General features: G+C 32.8%; 2 protein-coding genes across 2 annotated transcripts; one reads left to right on the top strand and one right to left on the bottom strand.

The window, feature by feature from the left end:
• Window positions 1-316: 316 nt before the first annotated feature.
• On the top strand, window positions 317-5,717 carry LOC145068632 (serine/threonine-protein phosphatase BSL1-like). The gene is made up of 21 exons (XM_079015624.1): window positions 317-882; window positions 980-1,040; window positions 1,126-1,204; window positions 1,346-1,425; window positions 1,520-1,614; window positions 1,717-1,816; window positions 1,949-2,018; window positions 2,169-2,270; window positions 2,386-2,467; window positions 2,634-2,804; window positions 2,915-3,080; window positions 3,182-3,347; window positions 3,441-3,602; window positions 3,691-3,929; window positions 4,011-4,095; window positions 4,195-4,293; window positions 4,392-4,591; window positions 4,801-4,876; window positions 4,986-5,121; window positions 5,217-5,383; window positions 5,451-5,717. The coding sequence occupies exons 1-21, from the start codon at window positions 687-689 to the stop codon at window positions 5,532-5,534; spliced, it is 2,616 nt and encodes an 871-aa protein (XP_078871750.1). The 5' UTR covers window positions 317-686; the 3' UTR covers window positions 5,535-5,717.
• Window positions 5,718-10,396: 4,679 nt separating this feature from the next.
• On the bottom strand, window positions 10,397-15,366 carry LOC145068942 (sequence-specific DNA binding transcription factor ATNDX). The gene is made up of 17 exons (XM_079015906.1): window positions 15,154-15,366; window positions 14,884-14,946; window positions 14,021-14,152; window positions 13,794-13,952; window positions 13,629-13,712; window positions 13,425-13,541; window positions 13,138-13,344; window positions 12,881-13,000; window positions 12,696-12,791; window positions 12,452-12,613; window positions 12,089-12,365; window positions 11,877-11,999; window positions 11,707-11,776; window positions 11,573-11,633; window positions 11,096-11,479; window positions 10,971-11,005; window positions 10,397-10,871 (listed from the first exon to the last, which is right to left on the bottom strand). Exons 2-17 carry the CDS (start codon window positions 14,923-14,925, stop codon window positions 10,553-10,555), a joined length of 2,388 nt encoding a protein of 795 aa, XP_078872032.1. The 5' UTR covers window positions 14,926-14,946; window positions 15,154-15,366; the 3' UTR covers window positions 10,397-10,552.
• Window positions 15,367-17,916: the final 2,550 nt, after the last annotated feature.

Below are 17,916 nucleotides of genomic sequence, written 5' to 3'. Positions count from 1 at the left end.
TCGTATTTTCTGGCCGTGAAATTGAGGATGTCACAGGAGACAATGCATTTATTTTTTAAATATGTTTTCTAATAAAACAATAAAAATAAAATAAAATATAAAAGAATATAAATGTCGAGACCTGAAACAAAAATCCAAACCATGGTTCGATTTAAAAAAAGACGAGGATCAAATATGCAGATCATCTCAAACAACAGTGACCAATCTTGTAATTTACTCTAAAAAAATCAGTTACTAAATATTCTTCAGAGAATAAGCGCCTTTCTTCTATGCTATTCTCTTCTATTCGCCATTCCCATGTTTCTGATTCATCTCTTGGGGATTTGTTGCTCAATTCGCCCCTACCTACTAAAATTCAGTACTATTTTCAAATCCAAATTCAGTTCTATATTTAAATCACCAATCACATTGCTCAAATATTCTCTTTGATCACTATTTTTTTGTTAATGTCTGTGATAATTGCATTAATTGCTCAATTCGACCTCCCTCATCAAAAGCCGATTCAAATTCAGTACGATATTCAAATCCTCAAACCCCACGGCTGACTTCGGTGTCACCTCCTCCATTAACCACCCTGACACGGACGTGGTTTTTTCTTTGATTCACTTTCACAAGTTAGATCATTCGTATACTTTGTATTTGTTACAAGCGATTTACAATAACTGGGGATTTTCCTTTTGATTTTGATGGATCCGAAGCCGTGGCTACATCCGGCTCCAACCTATTTCCCATTGGAGACGTATTGGGACACAGATGATGACGCCCCTGGCCCTCGCTGTGGCCACACTCTTACCGCCGTTGCCCAAACCAAATCACACGGACCTCGTCTTATTTTATTCGGTGGCGCTACTGCCATTGAAGGAGGCACATCCACCGGCATCCGTAATCATCATTCATTTCCTTTCTCAACTTTTATTTTATATACAATTTGTTGTAATATAAGCATAATGATAACTTTTTGTTCATTTATTAACTTCAGGATTAGCCGGAGTGACAAACTCTGTTCATTCGTATGATGTTCTTACTAAAAAATGGACGAGGTTACGTCAGTTCTACGCTGTTCTTGCATTTAAATTCCTTATATTGCTTAGAAATCAAATGTTGATTTGCTAAAACGTTTCTCAGAATGCGTCCAGCTGGGGAAGCCCCTTCACCCAGGGCTGCTCATGCAGCTGCGGCTGTTGGAACCATGGTTGTATTTCAGGTGATTAAGCAGTACATTTACAAACCAAAAACAGAAGTATGAGAATGCATGGTTGTATTACCTGAAAAACACATCAAAACACCCAATTTGTTTTTGAATTCGTGGTTCTAATTTATGATAAAGTTGATATTGCATTAATAGGGTGGCATAGGTCCTGCTGGGCATTCAACCGATGATCTCTATGTGCTCGATTTGACTAATGACAAATACAAATGGCACCGGTAGGCTTCTTTTATAAAAGTTTAGACTGATAATCTTCTCTTGTAATCTATTTTCCCTTTAGATTTTGATTTGGTTTCTTGCTTTTGAGTACAGAGTTGTTGTTCAAGGGCAGGGTCCGGGCCCACGTTATGGCCATGTTATGGACTTGGTTGCCCAACGATACCTTGTCACTGTTAGTGGCAATGATGGTGAGTACAATAATCAATTCACATTTGCAGCAAGTAACAAAAATACCATATCTTTTTAATTGTTCATAAACATATAATAATAATATCATCTGTTTTCCCCAGGAAAGAAAGTGCTTTCAGATACTTGGGCTCTGGATACTGCTCAAAAACCATATGTGTGGCTGAGGTTAAATACAGAAGGTGATAAGCCTTCTGCTAGAATGTAAGTATGTATTTCAAAATTCAATTTGTTCTTTTTTCTTATCTCTAAGATTTTAGCTAGTTAGAGGACCAAAATCGCACATCAGGATACTGAAGGGACAAGTTAGTAATTATTCATGAATACTCTCTGCAGGTATGCAACAGCTAGTGCCCGATCAGATGGTATGTTTCTGCTTTGTGGTGGAAGAGACACCTCAGGCACGGTATGACATATTGTTTCAGTCTCCCCTTAGCCTTAATTAAGAATAATATTTAAGTACAACTTTCTTTTCCAAAACTTTCTTCTCAATGGAATATATATATATATATATATATATATATATATATATATATATATATATATGCATCTACAGCCCTTGTCAGATGCTTATGGACTGATGATGCATAAAAATGGAGAATGGGAATGGACACTTGCACCTGGAGTTTCACCATCATCAAGGTACCAACATGCTGCGGTAAGTCATAGCTATCTTCAAGTGTGTGTGTGTGTGTAGAAAAATATAAAATTGTCCCGAATTTCCTTATGTGTTGATCCTACATGGTATAAACTTATTTGCTTATTGTGATCAGGTATTTGTTGGTGCTAGATTGCATGTGACAGGAGGTGCTCTTAGGGGAGGAAAAATGGTAGATGGTGAAGCAGCCCTTTCAGGTTAATGTCGGTTTTAACTTTGTAATATATATATATATATATATATATATATATATATATATATATATATATATAGAGAGAGAGAGAGAGAGAGAGAGAGAGAGAGAGAGTTTTTGCACTTCTAGTAAAAGGTAAAAGGGTAATTAAAACTGTACATATTTTACAGTATTGGACACTGCTGCTGGAGTTTGGTTGGATAGAAATGGATTGGTGACTTCTTCACAGAGCAATAACAATGGGCAAATGGAAGATGAGTCTTTGGAGCTCATGCGTCGTTGTAGGCATGCCACGTCATCGGTTGGTTCTCGTTTGTATGTGTATGGTGGTCTTAGGGGAGGTAACAGTAACAGTAAAAGCACCTTATATAAAATGGAACCTTGGCGTCCTACACCTACTTATTTGATAGTGTTGTCAGATTATAATAATTACTTGTAACATTTGCTGCAGATCTATTGTTAGGTGATTTTCTGGTAGCAGAGAATTCACCTTTTCATTCTGATGCAAATAATCCTGGATTAACATCTGAAAGGTGTTCAAATATGGCAAGTCCCAGGACGAATTTGTGTCCATTTGATCCTATATCTCAAGATGATCGACATGAAAGTCCCTTAAGGTTATCATTAATTGTTTTGGTCCATTTAATTTCAGTGTGTGTAGAAAATATATATGCTTAATTACCCTAATCGAAAATCACTGACATGTCTGTGTGTGCAGTGTGGATAAAGAAGGTAGTCAGAGGGTGGCTGAAGCTGATGCTGTTCATTCCACGTGGCAAGCTGCACAAACACATATTGCAACTTCAATGATGACAAATCAAGCTACGGGGATTAATACAGAAGGTGGTGATAAACCAGGAGATGTGCATCTTCACCCTAGAGCTGTAAGTGTTGTCTTCGTTCATTAAATAATTAAGACCTCTGAATATATTATGTGCATACACCATTAATATTAATTATATATATTATACGTACAGGTTGTGATTGCTAGAGAGGCAATAGGAAACCTAGGTGGATTGGTGCGACAGCTGTCACTGGATCATTTTGAGAATGAAAGCAGACGGATGATGCCTGACATGTCACATCCTGGCGCCAAACGTTTCATGAGGCAAAAGTCACCTCAAGGCTTGCACAAGAAGGTTTAATTAAATTTTGTTTTTGAATTAATAATTAATATATATAGATTAGTAATATAATGTGTGTGTGTTTTATTATATATATATTCAGGTGATTTCTAGTTTGCTTACGCCTAGAAACTGGAAACCGCCTATTGAAAGGACGTTTTTCCTGGATGCTTATGAAGTGGGAGAGCTTTGTTACGCTGCTGAACAAATCTTAATTCAGGAGGCGACTGTTCTTCAGTTGAAAGCTCCGGTTAAAGTGTTTGGTGATTTACATGGACAGTTTGGTGATTTGATGCGGTTATTTGATGAATATGGTTTCCCCTCAACTGGTGGAGATATAACGTACGTAAGAGACAATCTCATCTACATCTTAATTAAATAAACTAACATGTCTGAGTAGTGAGTAGGTTTGGTTTGTTTCAGATACATCGACTATTTATTCCTCGGAGATTATGTTGATAGAGGACAGCATAGCTTGGAGACAATCACTTTGCTCCTTGCTCTAAAGGCAGGCAAATTTCTACTTCTACTTCATGTAGCTTATAACAATATTTCAATTACACTTGTGTATTAATTGTTTATCATCATGTATATTTACTTTTTGTAGATTCAGTATCCTGAAAACGTCCACTTGATACGTGGGAATCATGAGGCAGCCGATATAAATGCGCTATTTGGTTTTCGACTTGAATGCATAGAGAGAATGGTACGTACTAACGTATGTGAGTGTGATTAGGTGTGGTTAATTTGGAAGATTAGGTTTTTAATTTGGGATGATATGTGAATTATGATTATGATATGAAGGGGGAGAACGATGGGATATGGGCGTGGCAGCGGTTTAATCATTTGTTCAATATTCTTCCACTAGCGGCGCTGATTGAGGACAAGATAATCTGTATGCATGGTGGGATTGGAAGGTCGATTCATTTAGTTGAACAGATTGAGAAAATAGAGAGGCCCATAACCATGGATGCTGGATCTGTTGTCCTCATGGATTTGCTATGGTATCGTAACTTTCAAAAACTTAAGTTTTAAACAATTCATAAATGTCAAAAGCCTCAAAGATAAACTTTTTAACAAATAGGCTTTTAGCGGGCCTGTCTTTCTCGTGATTGGGCCCGATATCAGTTGCTGTTGGGTATATATATTTCTAAAGTTTTTATATATGCTCCGATTGTTCCATCCATCCATCATTTTTTTTTCATTAATTTAGGTCTGATCCGACTGAAAACGATAGTGTGGAAGGTTTGAGACCAAATGCAAGGGGACCCGGTCTTGTTACGTTTGGGGTATGATACGACTCGGTCTATATTATTATTAAGCATCATCATAGTGGTATTCCATATGATTTATAGTAAAATTAACATGCATATTGAAGCGTAACTGGTTGCATTGCAGCCTGATAGGGTTGCAGAGTTTTGTAAAAGAAACAAACTTCAAATGATTATAAGAGCCCACGAATGCGTGATGGACGGCTTTGAGAGGTTTGCTCACGGACAGTTGATTACCCTTTTCTCCGCAACAAACTATTGTGGTAGGGGAGACTCTTTAATTCCCCCATTTTATTTATTAAAAAAAAAAAAATCATCAAATTGGCAAAATTACATGTGTGTTGATAATTGGAATTAGGGACCGCTAATAATGCTGGAGCAATACTGGTGATTGGGAGAGGATTGGTGGTTGTTCCTAAACTCATTCATCCTTTACCACCGCTCACACACACACATCCACTCACACTTGAACCAGAATCAAATCCACAACATCTCCCACCCCCGGAGGAAAACAATTGGATGCAGGTAATTAAGTACATAATCTTTTTTTTTTTTTTTTTTTGCATAAATTTTGTTTTTCTTGTGTTCGTAGGAGCTTAATAATCAAAGACCACCAACTCCTACTCGGGGTCGCCCTCAGCCTGATCAAGACAGGACCTCACTTGCATATATCTAATCCACCAAAAAAACCAACACATTCCAACCAAGTTGTTTACTGCTTATAATCATTACAAACTTGTTGCAAAGTTTTGTTGATTAATTTAATTGCAACAAATAATTTCTAACTTCTTTTTACGTTATTTTATAAATGAATTATGTATGCAATAAATACTAGTTATTACCATTTCATTACAGATGGCTAACTTCTGTTCTGAACAATCATAAATATTGGTTCCTATGTATATGGGCTGTCATGGTTTCAATTTACTTTTTCATTGCATTCGCAATTTCATATCACAACTAGCTTAACTAAAACAAGGTCTATATTAATGGGTGGTGGTATTATTATTTGACAATAAGTAGCTAATGTCCACATGTTTCACTTTTCATTAAATTTCTCTAACCCTATTTTACTCGCCTTAACTTTAAAATTGACTGATATTTGAGGAAATGGAAAGAAAAGCAGAGGGAGTGGTTCAGATAATCATTAAGGTGGTGTTTGTTTTTTTGCCAAAAAGTCTTTTTGGCCTCTTATGTCTACAGGAGGAAAGACATTTGAGAAAAATACTATTTTTCGGAAGACAAAAGACATAATAATGTCTTTTTGACATCTTTTTCTGAAAGACAAAAAAAAATAGCTTCCAAGTTTGGAAGACATCTTTTTGATATTTTTTTTTCATCACCACCACCACTATCGTTGCCACCACTACCACCGCCACCTCTGCCACCCACCCCCACTCCTATCTCCTCCACCACCATCAACGCCAACACCAACCAACCAATTTTTTTTAGAAGATTTTAAAAAACAAAAAACTTTTTATGAAGACAAAAGACGTGAAAAAAGACTTTTGGTCCACAATTTATTCTGTAGACATGGAAAAAGACAGAAGACGTTTTATCTCTTCCAAAACAAACATGTTACAGTAAAGTCAATTCTTACTGTAATGGAAGAAAGGAGTTGAGACATAAGACGTTTTTTGTTATTACTTCAAAGTTGTCTCACCTATTATTATATCTTTTCTCAACTATTACATCTTAATGTTATTATTCAAAAGTAATGGATGAAAGAAGGAGAAAATATTTTTGTTATTACTCAAAAGTTGTGTCACCTATTACATCTGAATGTTATTATATCTGAAGTTTCAAAAAAATTGGTGCAAAATGCAATTCCATTGTACCTATTACAACTTCTAACAAAACAAGATGAGGATAAAGAAGTTAAACCAGCATGTATGACATCATAAATGAAGATGCTACCTGAAGTGCAACAGATTGTGAATGAATATAAAGACATTTTTGAAGAGCCAAAAGGCTTACCACCTTCAAGCGGGGCATTTGATCATAAAATTCCATTGGAAGAAGGCATTGGACCTGTGAGTATTCGACCGTACAGGTACCCACTTAAACAAAAAGATGTTATTGAGAAGTTAGTCCAAGAAATGTTAGATAATGGAATAGAATAGTTCCAACTCATTCGCTTCACCAATTGTTTTAGTGGGAAAGAAAGATAGCTCATGGCGTTTATGTATGAATTATAGAGAATTGAATAGAAAAACAATCAAAGATAAGTTCCCTATTCCGGTTATAATGTACTCATTGATGAATTGGCTGGGGCAACAGTCTTCAGTAAACTTGATCTAAGAGCAGGGTATCACCAACTAAGAGGTCATCCTCATGACATATATAAAACCGCGTTCGAAACTCATACCCGTCATTATGAGTTTTTAGGTATGTCCTTTGGGCTAACTAATGCCTCCTACTTTCTTTTAGTATTGGATTAATGCTCCTACTTTCTTTTAGTATTGGATTAATGCTCATACTTTCTTTTAGTATTGGATTAACAACGTTTTCAAATCTTTATTAAGGAAATGTGTATTGGTCTTTTTCGATGATATATTGGTGTACAACAAATCCATTGACGAACATAGGTAACAACTAAAAATGGTTTTCGAGCTAATGAGAAAAAACTAAATGTATGCCAAAAATTCTAAATGTGAGTTTGAAATAGAAAAGGTGGAGTATTTGGGGCATTTTATTTCAGAAAAAGGTGTTGAAACAGATCCAAAGAAGATAAAAGTTGTGTCAAGTTGCGTATCTCAGATCATCCTTTGGCATATATCAGCAAATCATTAGGACCTTTGTAGGGGTGGCAATTGATGACACGACACGAAAAAAATACACGACACAAAACGAAATCACACGGGACGAAATTGAAATTCGAATTTGTGTTCGTGTCGTGTTCGTGTCAATTGTAAAAAACACGATGTCGTGTCGTGTTCAAAATTCGACACAAAATTGACACGATTTAGCATTTCTCTGTCGTGTTTTTCATGTTTGTCGTGCTATATATGATTAAGTATTAATTAAATAAATTAATTGTTATTTTATGTTATCTTTGTCGTGTCGTGTTTGTCATTTTTTAATCGGTTCGTTTTCGTGTTGGTTAAAAAAAACATGACATGGTGTCGTGTCGTGTTCGTGTTACATAAAACATTGTCATGTCGTGTTTGTGTTACATAAAACATTGTCATGTCGTGTCGTGTCGTATCGTATCGTGTCGGCCAAAAACACAAACATGACACAATGGCACAATTTGACGCCCCTACCTAAATGGCAGAAACTGTTGATATATGAGAAAGAATCGTTAGCAATTGTATTTGTTGTTCAAAAGTGGGAATAATATTTGTCGGGGCAACATTTTACATCAAAACAGATAAGAAGAGTCTTAAATGGTTACTACAACAAAAGATATCTACCCCCTTTTCAACAATTTTGGCTGTACAAACTTATGGTTTTCGATTATGAATCCAGTATAGAAGTGGGAAAGAAAACATAATTGTTAATGCACTTGCAAGAGTTCAAGGTTCATTGATCTTATGCATGGCTATTTTTCTGGTATGTTCTGATTTAATTCAACTCATCAAGAATACTTATAGTTTAGATGGAAAGTGACGGCAATAATCCAACTACTTCATCAACAACTGATGCCACATTATACATTCAAAGATGGCATTTTAAGGAAGAAATGAAAGATTTTTATTGGAGATAGTGAAGACTTAAAAATGAAAATACTTCAATGGCAACACATAACGGGGAAGCTAGACATTCTGGAAGAGCTAACACATTAAGAAAGTCAAGAGTTTGTTTACTTGGAAGGGTTTGACAAAGGATGTGAGTAGATTTGTTAAGCAATGTACTATATGTCAAGTTTCCAAGTCAAAAAATACAGCATATCCAAGGCTTTTATAGCCTCTACCAATTCCTGATGATGTATGGGTGAACATTTCTATGGATTTTATTCGGCCATTGAAGTAGCTCAATGTTATTTAGATAATGTATTCAAACGTCATGGATGGCCTCGAACTATTGTAAGTGATAGAGATGCTATTTTTCTGAGTCAATTTTGGAAAGGATTGTTTGCTTTACATGGAACACAGATGAAGCTTTCTTCTACTTACCATCCCCAAAGTGATGGTAACTAGCGTAAGTGACAGAGATGTTATTTTTCTAAGTCAATTTTGGAAATGATTGTTTGCTTTATATGGAACAAAGATGAAGCTTTCTTCTACTTACCATCCCCAAACTGATGGTCAAACAGAAGTAGTGAACAAATGCTTAGAGGCTTATTTGAGGTGTATGTATACACCAAAAGAATGGAGTTTTTGGTTACCTTTAGAAGAATGGTGGTTTAATACTCATTATCAAAATGCTATTGGTATGACACCTTATGAAGTAGTGTATAATAAACCACCTCTAATACATTTGCCATATCTTCCAGGAGAATCAAATGTGGAATCCATTGATAGATCATTGAGAAAAAAGGAAATGATGATTAATTCTTTGAAACAACATTTAACAAAAGCTCAATTCAGAATGAAACAAGCTGATAAACATAGATCAGAGAGAATATTTAGTATTGGGGATTGGGTATGGCTACAACTTCAACCGTATAGACAACAATCATTTCAATTACGGGCAAATAAGATATTTATACATCTATTGTGGTGTGACTCATTTACTTGTAACTAACATTATTCCCATATCAAAACACCACCTAAGATATGACAAGCGTTACGAATATAATTGCCATTTAACAAAATTACCACACCTTAGTTGTGCAACTAATCGATTTGCAAATTTGTAAGATTATAACACAACCACCAAAAAAAATTCAGTAATTTAAAAGATACTATCTAGAACTTGCAATTTATAGAAATGTAAGAAACACACTAGCTGGCCAACTAACTATTATAATTAGAAAAAACTAGGTGATAAAACAATAGTATTTGGTAAAACTAACAATGAGCTCGCAAATATAAAATGACATAAAAAAACATTTAGATATATAACTAATTATAAACGAGTCAACACCAAACTTGGCCAATGAACAATTAAAGAAAAAAACACGAATTTGTAAAAACGGAATTTTCTTTATAAAACAATTTAAAAAAACAAATATGTAAAAACAATGAGAAAAAAAAAAAGCTGTAAAAAATGTTTTTTTTTAATTGTAAAAATAGCTTTAAATTTTAAAAAATAAAATTTGAGCATACAGAAAATTTGTGGAAAAGCCTTAGAAGCGTATCAATAATCATCTCAAATGGTTTTTAAAAAACTAGCATATAAGCTATTTTAGTGGTCTCACCAAACACTATATTACAATAAGCTAAAAAAAAGATAGTTTGTGTGTGCCAAACACAACCTTAAAAAATTGATCAGTCAAAAAAAAATTGTGATCGATGAAAAAAGTGGTCATTTTTGGGGCTATTCCAATAATAGGCTAACTTAATGCGGAAAGGAAAGCCTCATTTCTCTAATTTTGTGTATTTTATGCATCAAGTGAAAAAGGAAAACATGCAGAAAAAGAAAGTTGTAAAATGGATAAACCGATGTAGTTTTTTTAAGGCATATATATCGTCTACAGTCTACCTACTCCCACCAGGGATCCCAAAGTTTTTTAAAGAAACAACACCAACCAAAACCAGGGATGTACATGCAGAAACCAAACTTGTATCCTATATACCTTAACTCTACTCATCTAGGGTTTTGCTGCTGCTGCTGCTGTTCATCATGATCAAGGTTGTTTCCCGCCCAGGTCCCGGTCCCACTCACACCAACACCAACACCACTTTCTCCATCTGTATGCATAATATATTGAGCTTCCAAGTTTCTGTTGTGTTGACTTCCTTGACCACCAGAACCAGATGGAGCCTGGTCAAAGAACTCATCAGGACTCTCCGGTGTGTCGGAAACCGGGTCCGTTCCTGACCCACCACCTTGTTTCTCCCCACCAGAAGCCACACGCGCATCCTTAGCAGCCGCACGCGCTAGTTTCGCCTTACGGTTATTCAACCTAACATAATAAACATGTTTAACATATTAAAAAATGAAATCAAAACAAATATCTATCTTAACCTCTTTATATAGATATAGAGAAGATAGATTTTCTTACCAATTCTTGAGCTGCGAGGCAGAAATTTCAGAACCCTGGAAAAATGAAATTCGGAACATATTAATTAGGCAACATACTTTTACTATAAAAAGATAAGGATGCATATAATTTAATTTTATACGTACATGAAGACTAAGTTTATCAGCCCATATTTGAATTGAGGCAGCTTTTCTCTGCATGTCAGGCTCATTCTGTAAAGCTTGTTCGATCATGGTCACTTGCATGTGATTCATTATGTTGCGTTTCCTTTTTCTCAGCTGTTTTTCCTCACTTGCCATGGCGTTTGAATCCAATCCATTTGTTTCAATGTTCTGAGCATCTCCTTCACTTTCATGAAAAACCCTAGCACTAAAACTTTGAGGCAAATCAATCCGGTGTTCTTGCCTAACTAAAACATTAGATGGATCTATATTTAACTGGTTCAGTTCTTCCACAACTGAATTGTCAGAAACGCCCTTGTTCTCGTTTCCATGTGGATTTGGAGATCCTTGATTCCCAGCGTTACCCTCCTACAGGACAAAAATATTACTTCATTGCATTCGCCATCATAATATTCTTTTATATAATTTAATAGACAAACAAAAATGGAATGAAGATTTTACCTCAGTTTTGTCGATATTGGTTTCTGGAGTAATTAGTGGATCCAGCTGAGAAATGAATACCCTACAGAAACCAAAGAAAATGAAGATAACAAGTAACTTCATATAAATGCGGGATTTAAAGTTCGATCAATTACCTAAACAGCTGTACATCATCCTGATTAAGGAATCCAGGAATTAATGATTCCGCATGAACCAATAGGGAACCTACACATATAAATATAAAGCATCATGTTATTATGCTAAGTAAGCAAAACCATGTTTTTTCAATCAATAACATTAACAGAGCTGTTGAAAGGATAAATACGCAGGTTTTGGCTAATGACAGCAGCCTTTTCAGCTCCAACATCATTTGAAACTCCATATGGTAAATTAGGAATTTCCTTCTGCAAGCACTGCAGGAATGTATTAAGGAAGAGATCCTTCTCCTCTGTGAATCAAAACTAGTTCGGTTAATTACAACATAGTGGAACTGGATTAAAAAAAAAAAAAAAAAGGTTAAAGCCTCAAAGTATTCACCTTTACATAAATCAGGAATAAAACAAGTGAGATTTGCTACAACTTTAACCAGTAAAGATGTTCTCTGAAACGCATAAGAAGTCCGAGAAACACGACACGCATTAAAAGTAGATTCCGGAACATCTGATGATGTCAGCACACCCAAAACCCATCCGGCTGCTGCCAACGAATCATAATCCAGAGTTGCATCTTCTTCAGAAAGCCGAGACTCAGAGGAACACCAACTAGACAGGAACTCCGCATGTGGTAGCAAAAATATTGTTGTCAGAACTTCAGTCTGCATAAAGAAACAAGAACACGTTGAAAATTCAAAAATCATATTAAATCATCAACATAAAAATACTAATACTATTAAAAGCTTACAAAGTTCATGGTGATGTAAGATCTAAAGTTAGAATCATCAGAGAGAATGTCTGTTAATCGCATTGCATTAAGTTGCAGAAGTCCACGTGGATAGGTTTTGTCAGAGAAAGCAGCAAGCCCATTCAGATCTCCACGAAACATTGTCTTCAACAATTCAAGAACCTAAATCATGCAAAAAAATATATATATGAAATAAACTGGATATGGTAATATTATAAAAATAAAACTATATCATGAAAGAAACCTGGAATATAGTTGACTTTGCTAAAGTCAAACCCGCAGTAGTGCTGGCAGCCACATCCAAGAAAGAGACGCTTTCTACTTCACAAAGATGCAGTAGCTGCAGAAAGTCAAGAGGAATAATAGTATTTATTAACACCACCATAAATGAATAAAACATATAATGTTTCCATATTAACATGATCTTACAATAGACAAGACTTTTGATTTTAGCCTGGAAACAACAGCCATAAGATACGATTCTTCACAGAATGGCAATTTCATGATGTCATGAGCCAATAAAAGTATGCCACCTTCTCCACATAGTTCCTGAAGGAGAGAAATAAATATTACAGCATCTATAAGAACATGTGTTGTATTTGTATTATTGTATACTTGTAGTTTTTTTTTTTTTTTTTTAAATTGATATCAAGATTCAAGATGGAAATATTTAATAAATGGGAAACCTTATTTTTAACGAGTCGCTCACGAAAGAATCTTTGTTGGCAAAGTGACTGAAGAAATTGAAGTGAAGCTTCACAATGCTGACACAGACGGTTGACTTCAGCAAGATTTGACCTCATGCCAGTATCAGTAAACTGAGACAACCTCACTTGAAGAAATTGAATGTCTACGTGGACAGCAGCAAAAGCTACAGTCATAAATATATCAACCTGACACACATTCATCAATCATCACCCACATTCATGTCAGAAAGGATCTCAAATTATATAAAACTATGCTGACATGTCACCTTAGGGTGCGCAAGAAGGACTAGTGCAAGTTCATTCCATTGTGTAGAAATAAAGGCTGTTAACAGATACAGACTGCAGGCCAACAGTGCTGAATGCACCAGAGCAAGTTGACTTTCCTGGTTGACCAAAAATATGTGTTAGTGCAGAACAATAAAGGTAAAGGAAAGGTTAAAACTATGTAAATGATAGAACTTAGTTATAACCTTTTTAAAGCAAGCAAGAACAGTGATCAGGTAAAAGATGAAATCAAACATCTGTTCAGATATTTTCAGATCATCAAGCAAAATCTGTATTGTGAAAAATAGGTTAATAAAGTTAACATTAAAAGGGAAGACTGAAATTAAATAGAACACAATTTATTCAATCACCTGTTCAAGTTTGTTGTTGCGAGGTGCAAGATCGCATAGGGAATGTAACAGTCGAATACCACCTAACAAGTATCTGAAGAGTTCTTCATCTCTCTTAGATGACAAAAGTTTTGCAATTAGGTGAACCACAAAATTTCTTGCTAGGGCTTCCACATCGATCTGAAACATCAGGCTTTAATGAGGCAAAGGCTTAGTGATGTAAAAACATGATGTGATGCAAAATTTACCTGATTTGAAGATCCAGTGCTGGTAGTCCATTGAATAGTATCATTGTCTGCATCCCTAATTAACTTGCTAAGCTCTTGAGAACTTAGTGTGTGTAACTCTTTGATAGCTGAAACCAAATCGATTGCCTGCATCTGCTTGTTGAAGCAAAATATACATTACAGAGAGAATGTGAAGGAGTTTACATTTGTGAAGTGTTGGTTCTAGTTTCAATTGGAAATATCATTAATCTCATTATCATGCTATACTGCTTTATAAATAATAATCTAAGACAACAAACCGAATAATGCAAACCATTTTTCAAGAGTAACACTTTTCAAATGTAGAATTATATCATCATGATGGTGCTTTCAGTTTAGCACTTAATGCATTAAAATTCATTTTGAGAGAATCAGCTTCAGATACGAGTCATTAGATGAATTTTTTCTAGTATTCTTTCATTGGAATATATTTCCAAGAACTATCTCACATTGGACCTTTATATATATGGACATGGAAAACAGTCATCAAGTCCTAGAAGCTCTAGAAAATGGAACTAGATATACAAGGAAAAGAGGTATCTACAGTTGTTCCTACCAACTGCAGCAAGACAATGATTAAGAATAGTATTAATTAATCAAGCAAAACTAATTGCATTTCAGGAAGAATCCGCAGCAACTGATTAGACAAGGACGAAATGCGCAAAAATGATTAGACCTAAAAAAACCTGACAGTTCCAATAGCTTAACCACCACCCACGGCGTCTCACCACATATCAGTGGCGGAAATAAAAATAAAATAAAGCACAAAACCAGCTGATCAACAAGGACTCACAACTATCAACACAACAACAAAATTGAACTCGAAAATTCAACTTATTACTCACTTGTTTCGTCCTGCATGGTGCATCCTCCTTCGCAGGCCGCATTCTTCCTTTCCTCAACCAGAACTAAGAGGCAAAAACAATGCAAAACATTACAATTCATAGATACAAGTAAATTAAGTCTCCACTTCACAAGATAACCAAATAAACCCTAGTTTTTTTTGTTAGGGGAGAAAATTGAAAGAACATTTGTAAATTTTACAGAGATTACTGTACAGCATGTAGCATATGAACAATTAGAGTTTAAATTTTGAGCAATTAGAAACTAATTACCAAGAACTATGCAGCTCCAAGTCGATGATTGCACTTGGGCACGGAAAACTGAGACAGATTTTTTTGAACCCTAGAAATACGCTAAATATGATGATTTAAATGCATATCCGAAGGAGGCTGGCTACACATATGCTGTGTCTCTTCACTATTTTTAGCAGATTATCGTTGAGAAATCAATTCGTTCTTAGGGTGTGTTTGACGTGCACTTTGAAAACTATATTGGCCGTATACGACGATGCATTTAATATTTTGTATACGTTATTAATTTTGAAAAACAAAATATAATATATTCATTAATTGCGTTGATTTCAGGTAATATATTTCTTTACCATTTAATGTAATAAAGATTTTATCCTCTTTAATAAATAAAAACTTTTTTTTTATCTCATCTTACACTTTTATTTATTTTTTTACATATAATTTTATAGTTATTTTAAATTAATTTTTATTCCATATTTTATTTTATAATTTTTTTCATTTGATTAAATTATGTACGACATTTAAATACATTAATAAATACATATCAATTTTATTAATGACATATCCTTTTAATTTCAAAATTAATAAATTAAAGATTCATTAATTTTCTTAATTTGTTTATCTAAATTATTTGTTTAGATTTAAAAGAGAAAATAAAAAACACTTTAATTTTTTTATAATTCAATACTTTTTCACTTTTCTTATAAATTCATATTTCTCAAATGTTTAGAATTTTGTATTTAGTTTTTCTTTTAAACAAACTCATATAATACATAGGTCTCACATCTAGTTTATATAAATGATTAAAAATAATAAGGTTAATATATCAAAGTATTTATGTTTAATTTATGGCAATTTATCTTTTCACTAACAACTAGTTGTGAAACTCGTTTTAATATATATATATATATATATATATATATATATATATATATATATATATATATATATACTAATAAAAGAGTAGTTTTTTTGCCATGTGTCACCATATTAGACATTTTAATTAATGTGTTGTCACTTGTCAATCTATTAGTTTTCCATTTTAAATTTATTACACCTCCTCATTAATGTGATTCTATTTTAAATTTTAAATTTTAAATTTTAAATTTTAAATTATTGTTTTCATTAATTCACAAATAAAAAATATCTAATATATATTAAAAATTAATTTTATATATTTATTTAAATCAATGATTATAATTTCACATAACTAATAAAAAATATCTCTTAAATTAATAATATATTTAAAATAACTTATTAATAATTTTGAGTTTTTACTTTTTACTATAAAAGTTTGATTAATTTTATAACCGTGGTTCCCACGAGCTATAAACTAGTATACTTATAAAGGAAGCATTTTTCCTTTCACCACATTCATTTGAAACTCCCATCATTTTTCCTTTTACCACATTCATTTGAAACTCCCATGACTTTTCAATTTCTTTCTAATAATAATTATAATTTGGTTAATTAGGTTAAATAAATATTAAACCTAATGTGCAATCATGTATAAACTAAATTTCAATATTAAAATAATATATTTACTACTACTTACAAAGTTATGTTTTTTAACTTTTAAAATACTATATATTATTTATTAGTTTTAATATATTGTTGGATGTAAACCATTATCATTTTAAAGATACAATTTTGGAACAATTTCTATAAAATACTTAAATTATTAATTTAAATATAATATTACAGGGTCAACAAAAATATAAATTTTAGTTTAACTTAAACAACCCAAAAGATATTATGTAAATAGTTAAAAGTGATAAATTGTAGTGTCTTTCTAATAATGATTATAAGTTGGTTAATAATGTCAAATAAATATCAAATCTAAAGTATAATCATAAATAAACTAAATTTCAATTTTGAAATAATATAATTTACTTCTACTTATAAAGTTATGTCTTTAACTTTTAACATATTATACTTAATTTCTTAGATTTAATATGTTGTTATATATAAATTATTATCAGTTTAAAGTTACAACTTTTGAACAGTTTGGACAAAATACTTAAATTGTTAACTTAAATATAACATTACAATGTCAACTTAAATACAAATTTTAGTTCCACTTAAAAAACTGAAGAATATTTTATAAATAGTTAAAAGTGATAAATTATAGTGATAAATGCAAAAACTAAATTGTAATATCAATTAAATTAAAATATTTCTTAAAGATATTTTTATAATCGTTAAAAGTTTTCAAACAAGTACCTTAAAATAACTTACAATAACAATAGTGAAAAATAACTCTATATAAATGATTATACTGTTACCAATAAAATCAAAAAATAATGTTTGGTGTTTTAAATAATTATAATGATAGAAATTAAAATATTAAGCAAATAAATTTTAAAAAATTAAATAACAATAGCCACAAATCTAAATAATATTAAACCATATATTATATTTAATTTTATTCATGTGTAACTCGCGGGTAGAAGTCATTCAAACGATTGAGATTATGAAGGTATAACAGATGTATATATTATCATATAATTCCAAATAATAAATATATTATATCAATTTAGTATACAAATTTAACAACAACGTTATTGTTATATTAAATAAAAACATATATTTATAAATATTTCAACTATATGGGTGTTTCTGCGCAACGCGCGGGCATTCGCCGTGTATATATATATATATATATATATATATATATATATATATATATATATATATATATATATATATATAAACATTAGGAAGTTTGAATCTTCTATTCTAATAAATAAAAATCTTTTTTGTCACATGTCATATTTTTATTTA

This window comes from Lactuca serriola, chromosome 8 (genome assembly GCF_051521515.1).
Source record: "Lactuca serriola cultivar US96UC23 chromosome 8, Lser_US96UC23_V15, whole genome shotgun sequence".
Classification (NCBI taxonomy): Eukaryota; Viridiplantae; Streptophyta; class Magnoliopsida; order Asterales; family Asteraceae; genus Lactuca; species Lactuca serriola.
The sequence above is the reverse complement of the archived record's forward strand: the minus strand, read 5'-3'. Positions and strand labels throughout refer to the sequence as shown.